This window comes from Galendromus occidentalis, unplaced genomic scaffold (genome assembly GCF_000255335.2).
Source record: "Galendromus occidentalis unplaced genomic scaffold, Mocc_1.1 scf7180000077185, whole genome shotgun sequence".
Taxonomy (NCBI): domain Eukaryota; kingdom Metazoa; phylum Arthropoda; class Arachnida; order Mesostigmata; family Phytoseiidae; genus Galendromus; species Galendromus occidentalis.
The window spans coordinates 192,526-214,320 of record NW_003805173.1 but is presented as its reverse complement, the minus strand read 5'-3'; the positions used below and the strand labels follow the sequence as shown (position 1 = coordinate 214,320).

At 50.3% G+C, this 21,795-nt stretch overlaps 1 protein-coding gene across 1 annotated transcript; it reads left to right on the top strand.

Annotated features, from left to right (window-relative positions):
• The first annotated feature begins 1,026 nt into the window (after positions 1 to 1,026).
• On the top strand, positions 1,027 to 21,492 carry ck (unconventional myosin-VIIa ck). Its single transcript, XM_029110979.1, has 21 exons — positions 1,027 to 1,044; positions 2,245 to 2,505; positions 2,633 to 3,899; positions 4,199 to 4,440; positions 4,570 to 4,862; positions 6,274 to 6,450; positions 6,574 to 6,864; positions 8,461 to 8,589; positions 8,670 to 9,004; positions 9,308 to 9,486; positions 9,650 to 10,491; positions 10,606 to 10,772; positions 10,880 to 11,255; positions 18,336 to 18,497; positions 18,616 to 19,026; positions 19,464 to 19,638; positions 19,732 to 19,869; positions 19,991 to 20,375; positions 20,571 to 20,746; positions 20,868 to 21,305; positions 21,403 to 21,492. Exons 1-21 carry the CDS (start codon positions 1,027 to 1,029, stop codon positions 21,490 to 21,492), a joined length of 6,552 nt encoding a protein of 2,183 aa, XP_028966812.1.
• The last annotated feature ends 303 nt before the right edge of the window (positions 21,493 to 21,795 follow it).

Genomic DNA, 21,795 nt, shown 5'->3' with positions numbered 1-21,795 from the left:
ACGAGGGAACCTCAATGAGATTCTTGATGACGGTGGTCATGATTCGTTGAAGGAGCATCCGATGATGGATCTCTCCGAAAATGTCGGAAAATTACTTTTTCTGCTCCTTTCCAGAGAGAATCACAAGTCGATACTTGTCCGCTCCGTAAAACGGGCACTTCTGTCCGGCAGAATGAGCATTTTCTAAAACGAACCCGAAGCATATCGTCTGAGCCGTCCAAACAAAAATCGGTTTTTGATTTAACCTGGGATTCCTCTTGGCTCGGCCGCTGCGGGGTCGATCTCCGGTCAACGGGCGGCCAAGTTCGTGTTGGAGGAACATTCGCGTTGTGGCCTGAGGATCCACCTGCTTGCCGCATGCTGCAATTAGGGTCTTGGGAATGCGGCGGAACATTCTTCTGTCGAAATGAAGAGCAAGTCGCCTTGCCTTCTTCATGAGGAAGATTCTGAGGGAGGACTCATGGAGCGAGACTCCAATGTGTGAGATACAGACCGTCACAATATATCAACGATGCCATCGAATGTATCAAAGGGGAGCGTGCTCGAGGGTCGGCATCACACAAAAGAATACTTTGAATTACTCCGATGACTTCTAATGGGTTTGTTCAAAGAATTCAGTTTGGCATTTCCTTCCGCTTCGCGTAGATCGGGAACTCGATAAAGACGGGAAGAAGCTTTTTCTTCGGATCGCTCCGTTTGCTAACCGCATTTTTATTTTTTCTCCTCTTCTCCTTTTCCCGCGAGCGATCCGTTTTCTTTTCCTCATTTGAGAACATTGTTTTTGGTAAGACGATTTCCGTGCGGTATCTCTCTCGAGGATCTGCGTGGGTAGGTGTATTCAGCGAAGAAATACCCTTCGTGCCGAATGCTCGGGCGGGGCTGACACTCAGCGATGATCAAAGCGAGCGAACCCGCTCGTTCAGCAGATAACGTTGATAGAGTACTCCTCTCAGAATCTTCTTCCGAATCTCAGTCGTAATTCCATCTGTTTTTTTCCAGAGCCGACCCGGCGGGGTCTCCTGCAAGATGGTCATCGTCACGAGGGTGAGCGCTCCGTATTTTCCCTTCTCTTTTATATTCTCTCAGACGTGAACGACTCTCTCCGTCGTATCTCATAAGGCTCTCTCAAGTATCCGGCCGGCGGTGTTTGTTCCGATCCTAGGTGCAGAAGCCGAATCGCAGGAAGCTCTCGTGATTCTTTCTTCAATGATCTATCATCATTACCGACTTGCCTCGGCCCGAGACGGTCCTTTCAGCCGCTGCCGGAGAAACTTGGTGCTGTACTTGGTCTTGATTGAGGAGCCGGGTATTCCGGAGCTGGTTTTTGAAATCCATGCGGCTTCGGCCTCGAAAGTGATATTTTCGCGAGACTGCTTGGGAAATTTTAGGGAAAGGAGACTTCTGCCTCGATCTTAGGCTTCTCCACGGCTGGAATTTCTGGCGTACGTGTTAGACGAAAAGTGATCCTATTTCTCTGAGGTCACTCGAGCGGTACCCGTGTGAATGTTTCTCTCTAATCACGATTATGAATCTGTTGGCTGCCGCGCTGAGCTGAACGGGCTCGTTCCTAACTTCTGGAGCAGATCGCGAAATTCAGCTCGGATTTCCCCCAGACTGAGGATCGCGCTTGTGGCTCTGTTCTCCCATATCGGACAGGATTCCGGTATCTCTGTGGAACTCTCTGGCACAGGGTGTGCCAAAGTCACTACACAATAGGATGCAGATTCGATTTCTACATATTACTTGGTCCAGACTCCGAACCCTCATGGCGCGGGGAATGACCATCAGGGAAAAAACCGACCCTCGATTGGCCTATGACTGAGATTGTCATGGTGTGCCGGGAGTTTGGTGCGGCGAGGTTCGACGTCATGGCAAGAAAATTCTGTGCATGCGTCCCCCCCCTCCGACCGGGAATAGCATCATTTGCAGAAGCGACGTATCTCCGATCGGAACTGGCGGAGAAGCCCTTATCCCCGAAATCCGGCTTGCTAGGATTCGATCAGAGACTGCGGAGTCCACAGGCGTTCTGGGCTGTCGATGAATACAATTCATTCGATCATCCATTCCACGATCGATTCTCGCGCTCCCGCAGTAGGCGGGGGGGGGGGAGTCGTGCCAACTCCATCAATGGTTCCGGAAGCGGGAACTCTCGTGAATTTCATATTTGGGTTATATTTATGGGCTGAACGAATGCTAGAAAGAAGAACTCGAGACTCATCTAATGATCGAATATCTTATGCTCAGGGTGACTTCATCTGGATTGAGCCCCAGACAAGGAAGGAATTCGACGTGGCCATCGGAGCTAAGGTCATATCTGCCGAAGGACGCCGCATCCAAATTAGGGATGACGACGGTCAGGAAAACTGGCTTGCTCCTGAGCGCAGGATCAAGGCCATGCACCCCACATCGGTGCAGGGAGTGGAAGACATGATCTCACTCGGTGACTTGCACGAAGCCGGAATCCTCCGCAATCTTCTGATTCGGTATAATGACAACCTTATATACGTGAGTATCGACCTCTCCTTCCCTCTATCAAGGATCAGCTGCATATCAATGGATGGAAATTCCCACCAACTCACGGACGCCAACCTCCCGCATGAATTTGAATGCCTACTCGCTTTCTCGTTCGCAGACTTACACCGGGTCGATTTTGGTCGCAGTCAACCCTTACCAAATTTTACCGATCTACACGGCGGATCAGATTAAAATGTACCGTGAACGGAAGATCGGCGAGCTGCCGCCGCACATTTTCGCCATCGGAGACAACGCTTACGGGAACATGAAACGCTTCCACGTAAACCAGTGTATAATCATTTCGGGGGAGTCGGGTGCGGGCAAAACCGAAAGCACCAAACTAATTCTCCAGTATCTGGCAGCCATATCCGGTCAGCATAGCTGGATAGAGCAGCAGATCCTGGAAGCGAATCCGATACTCGAAGCCTTCGGCAACGCGAAGACGATCCGCAATGACAATTCTAGTCGATTTGGAAAATACATCGATATCCATTTCAATAAAGGCGGTGTGATCGAAGGTGCGCGGATCGAGCAGTACCTGCTGGAAAAGTCTCGCATCGTTTCGCAGGCTCAAGACGAGCGAAACTATCACATTTTCTACTGCATACTTGCCGGATTGAGTCGAGAAGAGAAAGATCGACTGGATCTCCTGGATTGCTCAAAGTACATCTACCTGACCGGCGGCGGGTCGATCACTTGTGAGGGGAGGGACGATGCCCGCGAGTTCAGCGACATCCGTTCCGCGATGAAGGTCCTCATGTTCTCGGACGACGAAATCTGGGACATAATGAAAATTCTCGCCGCTGTCCTCCATCTCGGGAACATACAGTTCAAACCGACGCTCATCAACAATCTGGACGCTGTCGAAATCGTGCGGAGCTCGGCCATACAGAGCGCATCCAAGCTCCTCCAGGTTGAAGTCGGACAGATGACCCAGGCTCTCACTACGAGAACGATATTCGCGCACGGAGATACCGTGGTTTCGAATATGGGCGTCGCGCAGAGCCGGGATGTCCGAGACGCGTTCGTCAAGGGAATCTACGGCAGGATGTTCATTAGAATCGTGAACAAAATCAACGCAGCCATCTACAAACCAAAGCAGTCTTCGCAACACTATCGGACCTCGATCGGGGTGCTCGACATATTCGGTTTCGAGAACTTCAACGTGAACTCCTTCGAACAGTTCTGCATCAACTACGCGAACGAGAATCTCCAACAATTTTTCGTGCAACACATTTTCAAGCTGGAACAGGAGGAATACAATCTCGAAGCGATCAATTGGCAACACATTGAATTCGTCGACAATCAGGAAGCTCTCGACATGATCGCCGTCAAGCCAATGAATATCATGGCTCTCATCGACGAAGAGTCGAAGTTCCCAAAAGGTGAAATTGAGAGGGGAAGCCCGCAGAGTCAGGGGCGATCCCAGGATTTTTTTTTGGGGGGGGCCAGACTAGGTTTTCGGGGGGCCAGAGGTCCAAAATGTTGAGGTACCCTGTAGTCCAGCATTACGCAAAAAGAATTTTGGGGGGGGCCATGGCCTCCTTGGCCCCCCCCCCTCGGGTACGCCACTGCGCAGAGTCGTAGAGATAAGAATTCCCATTCGGAAAGGGAGACTCATTTCCCTGAGCTTGGTCGTCCTGTCTGTAACACAAGGATAACGGAGCTTGTTCCTTCATTCCAGGAACGGACATAACGCTCCTTAACAAGCTCCATAAACAGCATTCGATTAACCGTAATTACCTCAAACCGAAGTCGGACATCAGTACCTCGTTCGGAATGTGTCACTTTGCCGGTGTTGTCGTATACGAGACGAATGGTTTCCTGGAGAAGAATCGAGACACGTTCAGTGCTGACCTCATCCATTTGATACAAATGAGCGAGAATCGTTTCATGCAAAATCTGTTCATCAATGAAGTCAACATGGTAAGTCACCGTCTGCGCTACAGATGCTTCCTCGTCATCGCGACTCTCCATAAAACGACCCCGGCATAGAACTCGGAAACTATTTCGAAAAAATCGTTCAAGTTTCCGAGAATGATTGGAAATTTCCAGGGAACGGACACTCGGAAGAAAACGCCGACCCTGAGCGCTCAATTCAAGCGATCGCTCGACTCTTTGATGAAAGCTCTGAGTCAGTGTCATCCTTATTTCATACGATGCATCAAACCAAATGAATTCAAGAAACCCAAAATGTTCGATCGAGAGCTCTGCTGCAAGCAACTCCGTTACTCGGGTATGATGGAGACCATTCGGATTCGGCGGGCCGGCTATCCTATCCGTCACACGTTCCGTGAATTCGTCGAACGGTATCGCTTCCTCATCCCTGGAGTTCCTCCACCGCACAAGTAAGTTACAGGTACTCGGAGGAATTTCCCCGAGGAAATCCAGCCGCAGAAGGTTTCCCTTCCCGGATCAACTTCTTTTTCTCTGGAAAAGGCGCTCGGCTTTATTGGGGATGCGGGATTTATAAGGCAAGTCCTTTAGAGCAAGGCCCTGTCAGTGGTCAGCAGCTATGCATCACGCAAAGAGCTTTGAGCTGGTTGACGCGCCTGGATACCTAAATCTATGCAGCGTTGAGATCGTCGCTGAGAAGTTGAAGGCACATAAAACTAGCAAACTAAGAAAAAAGGATAGGGACTCGATCTGCGGTTTCGGATGAGACAAATTATTTCATCGTCTTCTTCCTCTTTGCGACGCCGACCGAGAGCTCTGTGTTGTCAGAGAGACAGGATTCGGGCATATCGTGGACTGTGGCATATCGGTCCAAATGGTACTCGTCGGATCTGATAGTTCGACATAGCGGAGGACGGAGGGCATATGCAGATAGAGTCTGGTAGTTGTGAGCAGATCGCAGAAGATTCAGGGTCTCCATCGTCCCATTGAGGTTTGTGATACGGCCCTCAATGAATAGACACCGAAGATGGAGACTTCCAAGGGGGAGAACCCCACATCTACGGAAGAGCTCTGACATCGATTCGCCGGGACTGTTCTGGCCTGTCCTTGAACTCTGTGACCTCCCCCATCGAGCACAGTGTGATTTTGATCGAATCGGGATCCTTGGATTTGCACAGTTCCTTGCTTTGCGTTCTTGTGAGCGGTCTACAGAAAGCCAACTTCGCATCTTTCTTGACGACGTTCGCCGTCTTTAATAATTCGGCTAGGAAAGAGCTGAGGTGATATCGCACCTCGAGCCTGCCATCGCCACCGAGACCGAGCGTCGACAGCGAGAGATCTTTGGCGTTTCGTATCCTCTTGAAAACCTCTGGAGCATCGGTGCATTCTCCCTCTGTCCGAGTCGATATGCCACAATCACTTCCTTTCGGATCCCAGTTTTAGAGAATACTTTGGCAACGATGCTCTCCGAGGTATCCCGTGATTCCTGTGCTGGACGGGGTAAGCCGTATAGGATGAGGTTCTTAGCCTTCACTTCGTGTTCCTTGGGGTTCACTTGATGTTTGAGCTGTGACATCTCGAATTTTGAGCTCATGTTTTCAAGCTCGCCGATCATCACCTGCATACCCGGCACGATTTGGATGATTTATTTAATGCACAGTAATTCAATAAGCAGGGTTTCTCTCTGTCTACCCATCTCTTCATCGATTTGTTCCATCACGGACAACAGCGTATTCTTGAGTTCTCCCCGATCTTCTAGCCTTCTTTTTTCGTGATTTCACTTTGCCGCTTTCAGTACGCGTGCAGTCGTCAAAACGAAACAAAGCAGACCGACTTACTCATGGAACAATGTATTTTTCGCAGGGTCGACTGCCGTCAAGCTACCGCGAAGATCCTGAGGGCGGTGTTGGGAAAATCAGATTTCCAGATTGGGAAAACGAAGGTATTCCTCAAGGATGCGCAGGATCTCTTCCTCGAGCAGGAGAGAGACCGAGTTCTGACGAGGAAAATCTTGGTTCTACAGAAAGCCATCAGGGGCTGGTCAGTTGAGTTTTGGGCGATTCGCTGACTCCGTTACGGAATCGATGCACGAGTCGAGAGCTCAGGGAATTTCAGGCAGTTTCTTTCCTAGAGGCGCATGACCGACAACTCCGGTCCTTTCAGGTACTGGCGGCGTCGATTCGTCCGACAACGAGCCGCAGCTATCGTCATCCAGCAATGGTGGAAAACCAAATTCCAACGGAGAATGTTTCTCAAGCAGATGCGAGGCTTCCAGAGACTTCAGGCTGTTTGGCGAGGGCGCAAGCTTGCTCGCCGCTTCCGACTGCTCAGGGCTAACATCGTGTCGCTCCAGGCTCGATGTCGCGGGATCTTAGTCCGACGTGAGGCCCACCGCAAAATCCGAGCTGTTATCGTTATCCAGAGCTTCATTAGGATGTTAATTTGCAAGAAACTGTAAGTTGACTTTGTCAAGAGTCTCTCTCTTTATCGCGATTCTGGTCAAACTCTTCGATTCGACGTCCGATTTCGTAATCGAGTCATGTCGAGATTCTCAGAATTTCCAATCTGGGTCGAACGTGAATTCTAACAGACCGGGTTCGGTGAAGAACGCGTTCTCTGCTGTCTTCAGTCACCTTTGTCTTCCGATCGGCTCACGGCTTCTGACAAGGATGTGACGCGGGCCGTTCGGATTTTGCTGGCGTTTTGAAGACTTCTTCTTTCTCACACAATCGGCTGAACTTCAGTGCTCAGCAGCGCATCGCGGTCGTCGATGTCAAGTGTTCGATGATGATGATAGTAACGACGACAACAACTATAATTGAGTTTGTTGAGTGGGCGGTCCGGGTCGGGTTGTCTACTTCCTTTCTCTTAGAAGGAGACGGGGTCAAATGGCATCCGTCATTTTGCATTTTGTTTTTTCCTCACCGTCTCAGAACACCGGCGATTGTCTTCACTGACAGCTTGCCAACAAGAGCGAGTGTATCGCGGACACCTCAGTGAGCCTAATCGATTATCGAGAGCGTGTGTTGCATCACGATCGGATACTCGAGGTCCAGGTTAAGTCTCGAGGGTCTGAGATCTCTTCCCCTCCGACGAGTTCCCGATGTCGGATGGCTCGCGCACTTCTCGGTCAGCGGAACTTCGCGAGCACGACCCGAGGTCGGGTGAGAATTCGCACATTTGATTTCAGGTCAAGAATTCCCTGTAGAGCCGCTGCCGAAGTGCTCCTCGTAGACGTTGCTGAAGCGTCGAAACGGGGTGTTGCGAATTTGTGGAAAAATCTGCGGCCCTTATGGCAAAACGGATCGGCGAGCTGTGCGAGGGAGTGCGTCTCTGTGTCAGTGCTTAGATTAATGCACCGTCACTTTCGGTCAGACCTGCCTCGAGGCAGTCTAACCTTAAGCGTGATTAGGACAGCCTCCCTCCCCGTGAGTGTGCGATGCTCCGAAGCGGCGTGTTTCTGTGTGTGCTTGTGTTTCGTCAGTCCTCCGAGCAGAAATCAGTCCATGGCGCATTGTAGTTAGGCGGCCTGTCAGCATGGCGGACAACCTTCCTGTCCTCGCCAATCCCTTCGACAGCTCTATTGTGTACGTTACTCGTGCAGCTGGGAAGCGGCAGTTGTCTGATGAAGCTGATGACTCTGCGACCTTCCATATCCGAGTCCAACGCTTTGTTCCGCATTCTCTCAGAACTGTGAGAACTGTGTTCTCCATTTGTGAATCAGCCGAGATGTCTAGAGACCCAAGAGGCGCTACCCATGTATTAAAGTTCAGATCAAGTGTCAATGAGGGGGATGTGACTTCACTCGCGAGCATCTGCAGTCAGTAGTCCGCGGGCTGAGAATTTTCTTGGAGCGGTTATCGCCTAGGCTACGGAGAATGAGACCTACTTCCCGACATCCAGGAGGAGAATCGGTCTCGCTGTTCTACTGGGCTCGCCCAGTCGGATTTCCCATGACGGGGTCCGTTCTGATTGCGGGCTCCGGCAGCCACCTCCTGTGCCTGGTATCGAATATATATCCATATGGTAAACAATATTTTCTTCTTGCAGATACCAGAGGATGAGGATTGAGCAAGGTGCCCAACTGGAAGCTATGAGGCTTCGCGATCAGGAGGAGATGACGCTCTCGAAACAGTTCGGTCCCAAGAAGGCGAAAGAGATCGCGGAGAAGAAATACAGGTACACTCCGCTCCCTTCCAGTGATATCTCGAAATGCATGCATGAAGAGCTTCAGCATTACATCTATTCCTCGTGCTCAGGGAACGTCTGGCGGCCATCTATAATCGGCAAGTTGAGGAAGACGTTGAGGTTCGCAAGATCCTCGAGATGAAGAAAGCGGCTATTCTGGACGCCGAGAAACGTCAAGATGAGCCCCTCGATGATTCGAAACTCGTAGACGTCATCTTCGACTTCTTGCCGCGAAGCGATTCGGTGAATGAACAGGCCGGCCCGACCGCGTTCAAAGACCTCGAGATGCCACGAGACGCCAATCTCAACTCGGAAGCCGAAGGCTCGATTCCCTCTGTGCCTCAGGATCACTCTGAAGATCTTTCCCAGTACACTTTCCAGAAATTCGCTGCGACGTACTTCCAAGGTAGCAATCGTTCCTAGGTGTTGAAGTTCCGGGTCATTATATTTTCAATCACAGCCTTGAGCAGCGGCTATCGAAGTCCTTGGAGTCGTGGGCCCCTCATGGTCCCCCCATGTATTCTGAGCTTGAATTATGAACCCTGTGGACCCCCTCCCGTAGGATCATACGGGGACCCGAGAATCGCCATGGAGCCTCCGGGGTCCATATGGACTTGAGAACTCCCCCACAGTAACGAGATCAATGATATATTCAAGGATAGAGAACGGCGTCGTTTCAGCGTTTCTGACTTGGCGGAATTCTTTACAGGAGTCCAGACCCACATCTACCAGAAGAAGCCGATCAAGCAGAGTCTTCTGCCTCTCCCGACCCACGGAGATACGATGGCAGCGCTTGCTCTCTGGATCACAATACTTCGTTTCATGGGCGACCTTCCGGAACCGAAGTTTCACGTCATCGATCGGGACAACTCTTCGGTCATGTCCAAGGTGAGATGCCCCGCTCCGTAAGGGGACGATGGGTCCCCGCGGAAGATATTCCGTATGCCAAGTTTGGATCATTTCAAGGGAAATATCTGGGGGAGCCTCAGAGGGCTCGAGCGGTAGGAAATCAGAGAGAGAGCTGCAGCTTCGATTCTCATCATTCCCGCAGGTCACGGCCACCCTCGGCAGGAACTTCACCAAGTCGAAGGAGTTCCAGAACGCCAAGGAGGTCATCGAAAACGGCGCAGAAGTTGGCCAAAGAGAAACAATCAAAGCGAAGAAGTCGATCAGGAACAGACTCGTTTCCTTGACCCTGAAACGGAAGAACAAGATCACAGAAGACATGAGACGCCATCTCCAAGAGGAAGAATTAGCAGCCGACAGCTACTCCCAGTGGCTCGAGGCACGACCGACGTCAAACCTGGAGAAACTGCATTTCATCATCGGTCACGGAATCCTGCGAGAAGAGTTGCGCGACGAAGTCTATTGTCAGATCTGTAAACAGCTGACGGGGAATTCAGAGAAAAATTCCCACGCCAGGGGCTGGGTTCTCCTGTCGTTGTGCGTGGGATGTTTCGCTCCGAGCGACAAATTCGTCAAGTATCTCCTTAATTTCATCCGAGAGGGTCCTCCGGGGTACGCGCCGTATTGCGAAGAGCGTTTACGCCGAACCTTCATGAACGGAACCCGGGGTCAACCACCGTCGTGGTTGGAGCTGCAAGCGACAAAATCGAAGAAGCCTCTAATGTTACCCATCACCTTCATGGACGGGAACACGAAGACCTTGCTGGCAGATTCCGCGACTACCGCAAGGGAACTCTGCAACCAGCTGTCAGATAAAATCGGCTTGCAGGATCGCTTCGGTTTCTCTTTATACATCGCTCTCTTCGACAAAGTTAGTTCTCTCGGCAGTGGCGGAGAACACGTCATGGATGCCATCAGCCAATGTGAACAATACACCAAAGAGCAGGGTGCGCAAGAAAGGAATGCGCCCTGGCGTCTCTTCTTCAGGTGGGCGAAAAAATGTTTTTCTCTCGAAGAGGTATTCGCGCACAATGCATTCACAGATAGGAAAACGTGGAGACTTTTCTCGCTTTTACGACGAAACGACTCTGTGCGTTGCAGGAAAGAAATTTTCGCACCTTGGCACAACCCGATGGAGGACTCGGTCGCCACGAATTTGATCTACCAGCAAGTCATCCGAGGGGTGAAGTTCGGTGAATACAAGTGCGAGAAGGAAGAAGACCTCGCGATGCTCTCAGCCCAACAGTTCTACGTAGAAAATTCCACAAGTACGCCAGCCGTTCTCGCTGTGTCGTCACTGCATTCATGCTAAGGGCCAGAATCTTCCTCCCAATGAGTCTTATCACTCGCGACAATAATCGTTGGTCGATTGCAGGTGCCGAGGCTGAAATCTCTTTGGATCGACTGAGAACTTTGGTGCCAACCTGCATTCCGGACTCCTATCTAGTGTCAGGAGAGCGAGCTCTGGAGCGTTGGACCCATCTGATTTCTCAGGCGTATCGGAAAAGCTACTACCATCGGGAGCGAACCGAACCGTCGAGAGTCAAGGAAGACGTCGTGGATTACGCGAAGTTCAAGTGGCCCTTACTGTTCTCGCGCTTTTATGAAGCTGTGAGACTGTCAGGGCCACCCTTAGCCAAAAATGAAGTGATCGTTGCCATCAATTGGACCGGAGTATATATCGTTGATGAGATGGAGCAGGTCCTGCTGGAGTTATCTTTCCCCGAGATAACCAACGTCGCCAGCCAGAAGTGAGTTCCCTCATTATTTGCATCCTCTCCACTCAGGTTCCCTAGTCAATCCGATCCGAGGAGGGCAAAGAAACGGAATGTATTATCCGCATTCCGTACGGAGCTCCCTCCTGATTATCGCGAGTCTTCCCGCTGCCATAACCTTCGAGACGGCGTCGAGAATAACGTTCGAATTCGGAGCATTCAATTTTCCGTCATGCCCGGAATAATCTTGGCACAACTTGATGAGTGGTCAACATACATGCTCAGCCTCCATCACCGACGTTTTCTTTCCCGGTAGTCTGATAGTCCCGCTCCCGTGATAGATAAAGAAAAATCAGAGCGATCGTTCCGTTCTGATGTACTCATTCTAGTCGGCCTACTATCATCTAGGGGGTCGGATCGGATAGGAATCTTCAGCAGCTAGTTTGAATCAGTTCTCCCCTTCCCGCATAGCTTGTCAGTATTTATTACGGACTTTTTTACACTAGGATCCGACCCAGGCCGATACGCATGTATTCGGAGTCGAACGTGATACAATGTGTAGGTCTCTGACGTAAAGAGGAACGCCATGGAGGTCAGATTCTACGCGAATGATGAGCCGATTATGCACGAGCGAGGCAATGCCCATCGATAAACACTCCCGATCACCAGCTCGGAGCGCCTACGAAAGTGTTGCGTGGCACCATGTTCTCCCGCGATCAGGAATTTCACCTGGGCGGCCTCGCTGGACTGCTTATGGGAGAAGACAGACCTCTAGTCCGCGAAATCGCAGAGCTAGTCGCCGCGTCTTCTGCACGAGTTGGAGGGAACCGATAAGGGCTCCAGGGAGCGCCCGGGGAGTTGTTCGAGAGTCAATCCGATGTTCAGCCCCGGCAAAATCACAATGACTCCGGCGTCGACCATTAGAGTCATGATTATCATCATGGTTGAGATGTTTGCTTCTGGAAATAGTTCACACAAGTCGCTCTGACGGGCATGGAGCTTTACGAGAATAAGAACCGGATTGTTCAAAACTCCTCAAGCGCGACCTCCCAAAAAGTGATGATCGCTCGCTGGTTTTCTTATCCCAACATTCGCCAGCGATCCGTGGACGATGCCTGAGATTGCCCGAGAGGGCTTCCGAATGTTCCTGATCTTCATCATATTCTTCCTTGATGAAAATCTTCGTTGATCTTCGTGAGGTCCAAACTTCGATGACTGCCTGAACCGCCTAAGGAAACTGGATTGCTAGATCAAATGATCAGCTCGAAAAATCCTCGATTGGTTCTTATTCTAAACTGATCACTGAGTACTAGCTTCGAGGACTCAAACTCATTGCAGCCTTCGGATGCCGTGTCCGTCCATCCCTGGTAGCTCCATTTGCCGTCCTATGCAAAGTCTGCCTCCGATTCAAAGCGAGAGGACCGGAACGGGGAAGTGAACTCGTTCCAAAGGGGAAAGTCGATATAAGACGTGGGAGCTACTTTCGATTGGTTTCTCGGGAGTTTAAGGGGTCTTCGAATGTCTAGGGGCTATTCCGTGGAAGGATATTGTCGAATCCGTGTCATGTCGGGTCAACCCTGCCACTTCCTCTATCCCGATGACCTCGCTCTGACTAATCAATCGCGATAATGAGCCAGGCCTTTCCCGGCGTACGGAGTGCGATTCTAGGTTCGGGATCGAAGTTTTCGACTTCGTCGGATTTAGAATTCCCCATGATCCGAACTACCATCACAAGATTCTGCGAAGAAGTCTCCCGTTCCCGATCCGGGAGACAAACGCTAAATCGTTCGTCGCCTCCGTGGTCTCCTAGGGGTTGAGTCTCCTCCGAGAAGCTTATCAGCTGGGTGCCGAATCAGCACTTTTTGTCTTTCGCGTGGCTGATCTTTTGTCTTTTTTGGGTGAGAAGTTGGTGTGGTCGAGCAGACCGAAGAAACGAACCTCAACCCCATTCCATATTTTTCCCATACAAATCAGCGTCTTTGTTGATGCTGTGGAGTTTTTATCCTCCACATTCTCTTTAATTTTATCATCGCTTTCTCTCCGATTCACTTTTTTGAACAGGGACGCGTTTTCGCGGCCAGAAGCCCTTGCCGACTGCGGTAAGCTCTTCCATGGGCTTGTTCTTACCCCGGTTGGCCGTCTCCTTAGCTGCCGCAACGGCTCTTTCGTTTCTCGAACAGCCGCAACAGCAAAGTCGATGATCTTCTGACCAGTCCGTGAGAGCCAAATGTGGCCAGCGCTCGGGCTCGCTTTCGGCTAGCTGACGAACAGGCTGCTGGCAGACGGTCAGGCAGGCAATCACCGTCCCCAATTTTTCCTCTTTTTTTCGCGAGTTTTTTCCCCTCCATGGAGGAAAAAAGAAGCCCGGGCAGTCGCCGATATCAAGTACAGCAGCGGCGGCGACGACAACAAGTTCCGAACACAAATTGTTGTTGTCGTCATCGACCCCGAGGATCACCCGTCTTTTTTTCGCGTCAACTTTGACCACTGACAACGCGCAGATTGGAAATTATAGTGGAAGAAAGAGCAAAAAGAAAACAAGGAAGAAGGTCTGGAAGATATCGACAATGCGGCTCCTCCATTCGCTGACCGTTTAAGGCGTACTCGGGATGAGACACGCGTCCTGAAATACCTGAATTCTCCGCTTGAAAGGAAACCAAAAGCGTACCGATGAGCGCGACCCGCAGCTTTTGGCGGGCGTTAGGATTCCTTAAGACGACTTGGGGAACAGTTTTCAGGATTTGAGGAGGGCCTCTCCCAGAGGACGAGGGCGCCTCGTGATACTCGCGAGCGGAACTCGATCCGTGGTCGATTAGATCTTCTATACACAAACTTGATGCCTCAATTATTTTTTCATAGTAGAAGAAGAATCTCAATCGGATTCGGGATCAGTAAAATGTTTTGGATTCTCTGGCTCATGATTTATGCATACGCATGATTATAACCATGAACGACGAACCCAGTTCTCAGGAAACCTCGTGAGGGCAAAAGTTCCGCTCACGCGCGTAAAGACCGGTGAACGGATAAAGAATCTACTGGTCCATTCGCATGATCCTATCATGTTGAGGTTCTGATTCAATTACCTAGGCCTTTGCCTCCGACATCCTGGTTCAAGCTAGCCCGCCGAGCGAGGCTACTGATGCTTCCTTTGAGTTGCGGGCTGTGAATCGACAGCGTTGCGATTTCAAGCCAAACTCTGGGCTGGACAGTCCCGCCGAGGCCTCGCCGTGCTCATACTTCTCAAGTTCAGATGCTTCAAGAAAACATTTGCCGCCTTCGTATGTAATCGAGTAATCAGGTGAAGCGAGTATTGACCGGAAGTCGAATCGTAATCTCCGGAAAACTTGGACAGAAACAAACAGTTTGTCCGTGCGAGCGACGCCGCCACAGAACTAAAACTGCGAGAACATGCGGGGATTCCCTCACCGCTTTCACGGGAGAGGCGTTCGGAGTCAAACAAGCACAGCAATGTTCCCCTACTGCTGCCGCGGCATTTCACGGAGAAGTTGACCGAAGAGCTCCAAATCCGAAGGTTTGAACGGTGAAGGATTCGTAGAAAAGGATCATTAAAGTGAGCGTGGATAAGTGTGTCTATTCGAGCGAGGTTCGATAAGACTTGTGCCAGACACGCTCCGGACTGGTGACAACTCGAGTGAAGATTCCCGCGCGTAATGATGAGAGAAGATCCATGCCGCTCGATCTGCGGATATCCTCGAGTCGAGCAATGACAGACTCCATACGGAGATGACGCGCGTACGTAACTCGACACGGATGTTTAATATTTGCGCATTCAGAATGATGAATTGATTGACAGTTTGTGGTGCCATATCGAGTTGATATCGAGCGTATCCTCTGGATCAGGCCGAGGATCTGAACTCCGCTCAGGATTTTCGAATCAAAACTCTCGAAATCTGATCTAATGAATCCCGGACCGCGATCGACGATTCCTCCTCACGAACCGAGCTTGGGCAATAATATCTTCTGTGGGAGCGCTCTTCGGCTTCTCCGGGATATTTAGTACTTTGACCGAGTCTTCATCGAGCTAAGGAAGATTTGAATGGTTTGAGAGCATCGGTCAAACTTCCGCCTTCTTGCTCCGTCTACGTAGCCTATGAATCGTGTAGTTTTTCGGTGAAAGTACGGACGTTACTTGATTGGGTCAAATCTATTCTCGCTCACTCGTCCGACCGTCTCCGCCATCGGTGCTTTCGCTACGGTCATTTGCAGAAGAATCACGAATTCCCTTCGCTTGGGTACGGCATTCAGTCACCCGATGTGCAGCGCTGCACGCGCTTGCCGAAGGTGTGGGTCGTTTTTTCGGCAGAGGAATCGAAACTCCCCTTCTTTTCCGCGCGCTTTGTCGGTGCTGTGCCTCAAGTCCCCGGATAATTCTACATCGGAATAGGCCGACCTTCTGTACATTTTCATTTCACCACTTACGCAGCGAGAGATCTAGCTCGGAATATACTTCTTCCCTTCTCCCGTCGATGAATGAACCCGAAAAACATACATGAGGAATCGCCCGAAAACTGCGATGATTTCCAGCTTGGATAAGAGGTAAACTCTGCGACGTCCTACAACCACACGCTGACCCACGCCACGGCGATCGGCTATTAGATTAGCTTCCATTGGTGGGACTCGGGTATCGCACTTGGAAAAGTTCGCGATCGTCTCCCGCAAACGAAACGTGAATGACCGACTTCCAGTCCGAGCACCTTAGATTCGGAAACTCGTCTCGGCGGATTTCGCGTTTTCCTCGTTCCATCTTCTTTGTTCTGTCAGTAGACTTTGATATGTTTTGCATTCTCACAAGCGGAGTCATTTCCTAAATCGAGCAAGATATGACATGTGTCTCGCTGAAGGAGCCCACGATGCTCACAAACCAAGAAGTGAAGGAAACGATCTATAAAAATGAAGTGAAACAAGATGCCCTGGAAGACGTGTCAGAGAGCTTGATTGATGAGGAGAACAAAAGAGGGTACAAAAAATTTTACGATGTTTTGATGCCACGGGGAAACTGTCGAATTCCGAAGTGCTCGCTCGCGTGTGGCCCACGTCGCTCCCGCTTCTTAGGCTAAATTGAATAGCGGAAAAGTGTCAATATTCGCAAAAGGAAAATGTGAATCGAGTTTCCCCGACGGCATAATTATTCAAGTCGAAAAAAGTCTGTTGGTTGGAGAATAGGAACACCTTTCAGAAAGGACGGAGTCGGAACAGATCCATCGGGCGTTCGATACTAACTCTCATGCTTACTCAGGAAACCTCTAGCATGGAGAAATAATACGAATGGTTCTGTATTGAGCCGGAGGCCGCGCATTTCGGTACATGAACGAGTCGGCGCCCCTGAGACATGGATTCTACTCCCAAAAAAAAGTCCCGCAAAGGGGATCCCATGCTTTCCCATGGTCAATATCCCTCACGATCGCGAACGATCCCGAAGTGACGATGATAGCATTAATGATTGGGAGCGAAGAATATGAGCTGCATATCAGTAGGTATTCTTTCGGTGCTGGAATTTTGACGCGTTTTCTCTCTTCTATTGCCCATCCCATTCTCTGATCACGTTCCCTCGAGAGCCGTTCTTGCATGTCCACCGATTCAGATTTGTCGAAGCGTCCCAAATTCAATGCCGGGTGTTCGTAGACTTCCGTCACAGAACGCGACGAGCATAGATGCTACGGAGGATTCAAGAAAAGTCTCTGCCAGCACTAAACACATATCGTTATCGGTAACTGCTCGAGCTCGGCTTGTTTTCCGCTAAGGATCTGTTGCTCAAGTTCAGTGTTTTTTTCGAGAATCGACTCCTCGCGAATTTCGTCATCCGTCGACGACCCTGGGATCGGCCCTGGCTTGACCGACTGTGGAGTGAAGCCGGGCGAAGACTCGAGAGTTCGGAGATCCTGCGCGGTAATAATACTGACCACAAGGGTGAACTCGTTTGAGAGCTCCATTCTGAAGAATCTCTGAGCTTTCTCTACTTTGAAAGGAGATTCGTCACCTAGTCTTGGCCGAGTCCCTCTCAAACACGGCGTTCGGAATGGAGAAGATAACATTGTTCTATAACTTTGTACCTCCTGATAAAAACGGTGCCAGTGGGTGGGTCCATTCGGCAGCAGAAACGCGAAAGCAACAGCCGGAGCAATTTGGAGCGCTCTGCTCTGGTCAGAAGCAGACACAGTGGAAGGATGCTTCGGCGGCGCTCTTGTTCACCATTCCCGAAAACTGAACAAGAAAGACCAAGGGAAGCTTCATTGGAAGTTCAAGATTCCAACGCTAGCTTCGCGTGTGTCCTATAATGGTGGACATGGCTAGAATGTCTAGAATCATTCCTTTTCTGCCCATTTCCAAGTCTGCTCGTTATTCGTGGACCTTTCGCCAATTCAGCTATTCAAATGGAGAATGAAGGAGCGGACGGGAATCTGTCGATTGGGCCGGAATGTTTTCCCTTCTGAAAATTGAGCTCCGACCATCCCCCCTGAAGAAATTTGCTCGGAGGAACCATCGAGAGTGAAAGCTGCGATCTATCCGAACCAAGCCGAAGAGCGTCTGGCGACCCGGTTGGCATGATTCGGGCTGACACAGGAAATCCTCCGCGTGGTGGGTGGATTCGGGATAGTATAACATTTCGAAGAATGAAGCAGGTGGAGTTGTGACTTTCCAACATTTACCGCGAAAGATTAGCATTAAAGAAGATACTCCGAATCATCGTATTGTTCGGGGCGGCCGAATTCTCCCGCTGGTGTTATTCACAGCCCACAGGATCTGGGACTCGCACACTTGAGGCCGCAGTCGGCAATTCCATACTCCCTGTGATGCCCTTTCCATTTCATCGAATTCATCGGTCCCCGAAACTATTCCGTTTCTCTTGCCGGGAATCCCTCGTGGAAATGAATGGCATGGATTCCATCCGTACTTTCCGAGTCCATCTAAGGCTCAGATGCGGTCCGAGGGCCTCAGCTTCTAGGAGAACAGAATATCCGTATCCTCTGTAGTTTGGGTTCGAATGCGATAGGGGTCAGAACCTCTTGCGTCTGCCCGCTGTACCGTACTCGGCTCTTATATTAGCGAACAGGAAAGTCCATGCGACAGCTGACTCTGATGACGACGCTTTTCCAGGGGTGCCCGGCCGTATCTTGCTGCTTTCTCTCTGACAACAATCCGTGGGGAAGAGTTCACATTCCAATCACCGAACTCAGAGGACATCAAGGAACTAGTTGACGGCTTCCTGGAAGGTTTGAAGCGCCGGTCGAAGTTCGTGATCGCCGTGCAAGAATTCAGGTAAGTCGATGCCCGGCTGAGGGAGTCCGACTAGGTAGAGTTGTTGTATTCGGAAAATAATATCAATGAAGTGGAGCGCCTCATCTCAACTAATGCTCAATGATTGCCCTTATCGCAGAGGTGAAGCTCAAGGCTACCTGAGCTTCCAGCAAGGGGATCTGATCACTCTGGATGACCAGCTCTGCGGAGAGAAAGTTTTGGAAAGCAATTGGAGCTCGGGACGGAACGAGCGAACGGGAGACAAAGGCGATTTCGCGTCCGAATACGTCTATGTTCTCCCGACAGTCAGCAAACCTCCGCAGACTATCCTCGCGTTCTTTGCCGCCGACGAGGAGGGTAGACGCCACCTCCTGAAGAGATATCGAGCGAGCCTCAACGGCAGTCCAACAATGCCGATCGAGGGTGAGAGACCCCATACGTTGGAGGAGTATTCTCTCGATCACTTCCGACCGCCACCGAAACGAACTTTGACATTGACACTGTCGTCCGCACGGAAACGCGACGGAGAACATCTCTGGAGACACTCGCGGTATGTACACTTGCGTCTCGCATTCAACCAAGCCGACAACGAGTTCTACGTCTTCCAATCATGAGGGGCATAGAACAAGATCGGAACCCATTTTCGAATTCTTAGTTTTTTCCTTGTCTCTGCGCCTATGAACGGCTCCCTTGTCCGGTCATGAACGAAGCATTGTAGCTTCAGAGCCCCGAACGATTTTCACAATGTCGATTCCTTTGGTTTGTGTCGCAGTTACAGCGAAGAGTGAGTAGACAACGGAAGGTCCGCAAAAAATACATTTTCTAGATGCTCGTTTCAATCCGGAAGTCTAGCTCGTGAGCATCGGCTGGGTCGGACTTGTAAAATAAGTCTCCGTCAGCGGGATTTTTGAGCCAGTCGGATCTCTTCCGTCCACTCCGAAGCCTTTTGCCGATAACTTGAACGCTTTTTTTTCGTTTCAAAAACAGAGAGCCCTTGAAGCAGCCTCTTCTGAAGAAACTCCTCAACAAAGAAGAAGAACTTTCCCAAGAAGCCTGTCTGGCTTACAATGCCCTCATGAAGTACATGGGTGACTTGCCATCGAAACGTAGCCGGAATGGCAACGAACTCACCGATCAAATCTTCGATGCACCCCTCAAGCACGTGAGTTTCTCGACATGATTCTTGACTACCAAGGGGCGATTCGCAATCAGGATCTCGCCTAGCTTATTTCTAAGACGGGAGTCATCATTGTAGGAAATCCTCCGTGATGAGATATACTGCCAGGTTATGAAGCAGTTGACCGAAAACAAGAACCGGATTAGCGAGGAACGCGGCTGGGAGCTCATGTGGCTCGCTACAGGTCTCTTTGCTCCGAGTCAGATCCTTCTGAAGGCACGTACCACTCGAAATCATACAGTGTTTGATCCGGCCATTTAAATTCGATCATTGGTGGTACCTATACCGATTAGTCGAACCGGGACTGACCGATGCATCCTCACGACAATTGTTCCAGGAGTTGACACAATTTCTCCGGACTCGTGCGCATCCGATTTCCATAGACTCCATGCAACGGCTCCAGAAAACATTGAAAGTCGGTCAGAGGAAGTATCCGCCCCATCTTGTCGAAGTCGAAGCTATTCAGCACAAAACTACGCAAATCTTCCACAAAGTCTACTTCCCGGACGACACTGACGAGGCGTTCGAAGTCGATTCGGGAACTCGAGCGAAAGATTTTTGCTCTAATATCGCCCATCGTCTCAGTCTTCGATCGCCAGAAGGTTTCTCACTCTTCGTGAAGATTGCCGATAAAGTCATCAGCGTACCCGAGAACGACTTCTTTTTCGATTTTGTGCGCCATCTTACCGACTGGATTCGTAAAGCCAGGCCAACCAAGAACGGTGGGTTTGTGTATTGCCGCTGCGATCGGAACAGGAAATGGAGGGAGAGCATTCCCGATCCTGGCTCTCACTTAGTCTTTTCGCTCTTATTTCCTTGTCATCGGATCGGTCTGATCCAGGGGATATGAGATCATGAAACTCCCCAGTCGAGGTGTCCAGCACCGAGTCAACATTTGGCCTGTCTTTTAATTCCAGATGTAATTCCGCAATTCACCTACCAAGTTTTCTTCATGAAAAAGTTGTGGACTCACACTGTACCAGGAAAGGACCGTCATGCCGACGTGATCTTCCACTACCACCAGGAGCTGCCTAAGTTGTTGCGCGGATATCACAAATGCAGCAAAGAAGATGCCGCCTATCTTGCCTCTCTTGTGAGTAACGCAGGAATCTGTGTGAACTGATCGATCGTTGCGAATATCGTGCCGTCACGTACATATATCGCGAACTCCGGATTTCCAATCGACGTGGTACAATTGATGTACCTACTTACAGGTGTTCCGAGTGCGTTTCGGAGATGCGAAGAACGAGCTGCAGGCGATTCCTTCTCTCTTGCGTGAAATGGTTCCAGTAGATTTATTGAAAAGCCAATCAGCTTCAGACTGGAAGCGCGCAATCACGACAGCTTACGCTCGACACGGGAACATGACTGTCGAAGATGCCAAGATCGCTTTCCTCCAGTATATTTATCAATGGCCGACATTCGGATCTGCATTTTTCGAAGTCAAGCAGACCACAGACACCTCTCTCCCTGACCAACTGCTGGTAGCAATCAATCGCCACGGCGTTTCCTTAATACAACCTGTCTCGAAGGAAATAATTGCAACCCATCCCTTCACGAGAATATCCAACTGGTCGAGTGGTAATACCTACTTCCACATGACGATTGGCAACCTCGTTAGAGGAAATAAGCTGCTATGTGAGACGCCATTGGTGAGTTCCCTGCATGGAATTAAACATCTCGATGGGCTCGGATAATGTCGGGAAATCGAATGAGAAAGAGAATCTATTCCCCTTCTCTTCATTTCAGGGCTACAAAATGGACGATCTTCTCACTTCATATATCTCGCTGATGCTTTCCAACATGAACAAGCAACGGACTGTGAGAGGTTCGAAGTGAAACCGAGCGCGAGTCCAGAAGAAATGAAGTGACGAGCGTGAATGCGAAGTGAGCCGGTCCGGAAATCATTTCGTGGCCGTGTACAGAGAAGCATCGAGTCAGGTGAACAAGCTTTGGAGAGTTTGAATGATTCTGAACATGGGGAGTTCTGCCACTTTCTGATGGAATAGACTCAGATTATGTTGGATGACTGAAATCCAGAGTATTATTATATACGATCTATCCATCGCTTAACCCTCGGTCTTATCTTGCCGTTCAGGTAGACAATAGGAACAGAGCTCCCATGATTTGACGGTTCATAGA

Bases quoted from the DNA above. Each gene is read 5' to 3' on its own strand.
- ck (XM_029110979.1), top strand. The intron at 6,451-6,573 runs GTCAGTTGAGTT...CGGTCCTTTCAG, and splicing joins CAGAAAGCCATCAGGGGCTG to GTACTGGCGGCGTCGATTCG. The intron at 19,639-19,731 runs GTGAGTTTCTCG...TCATCATTGTAG, and splicing joins TCGATGCACCCCTCAAGCAC to GAAATCCTCCGTGATGAGAT.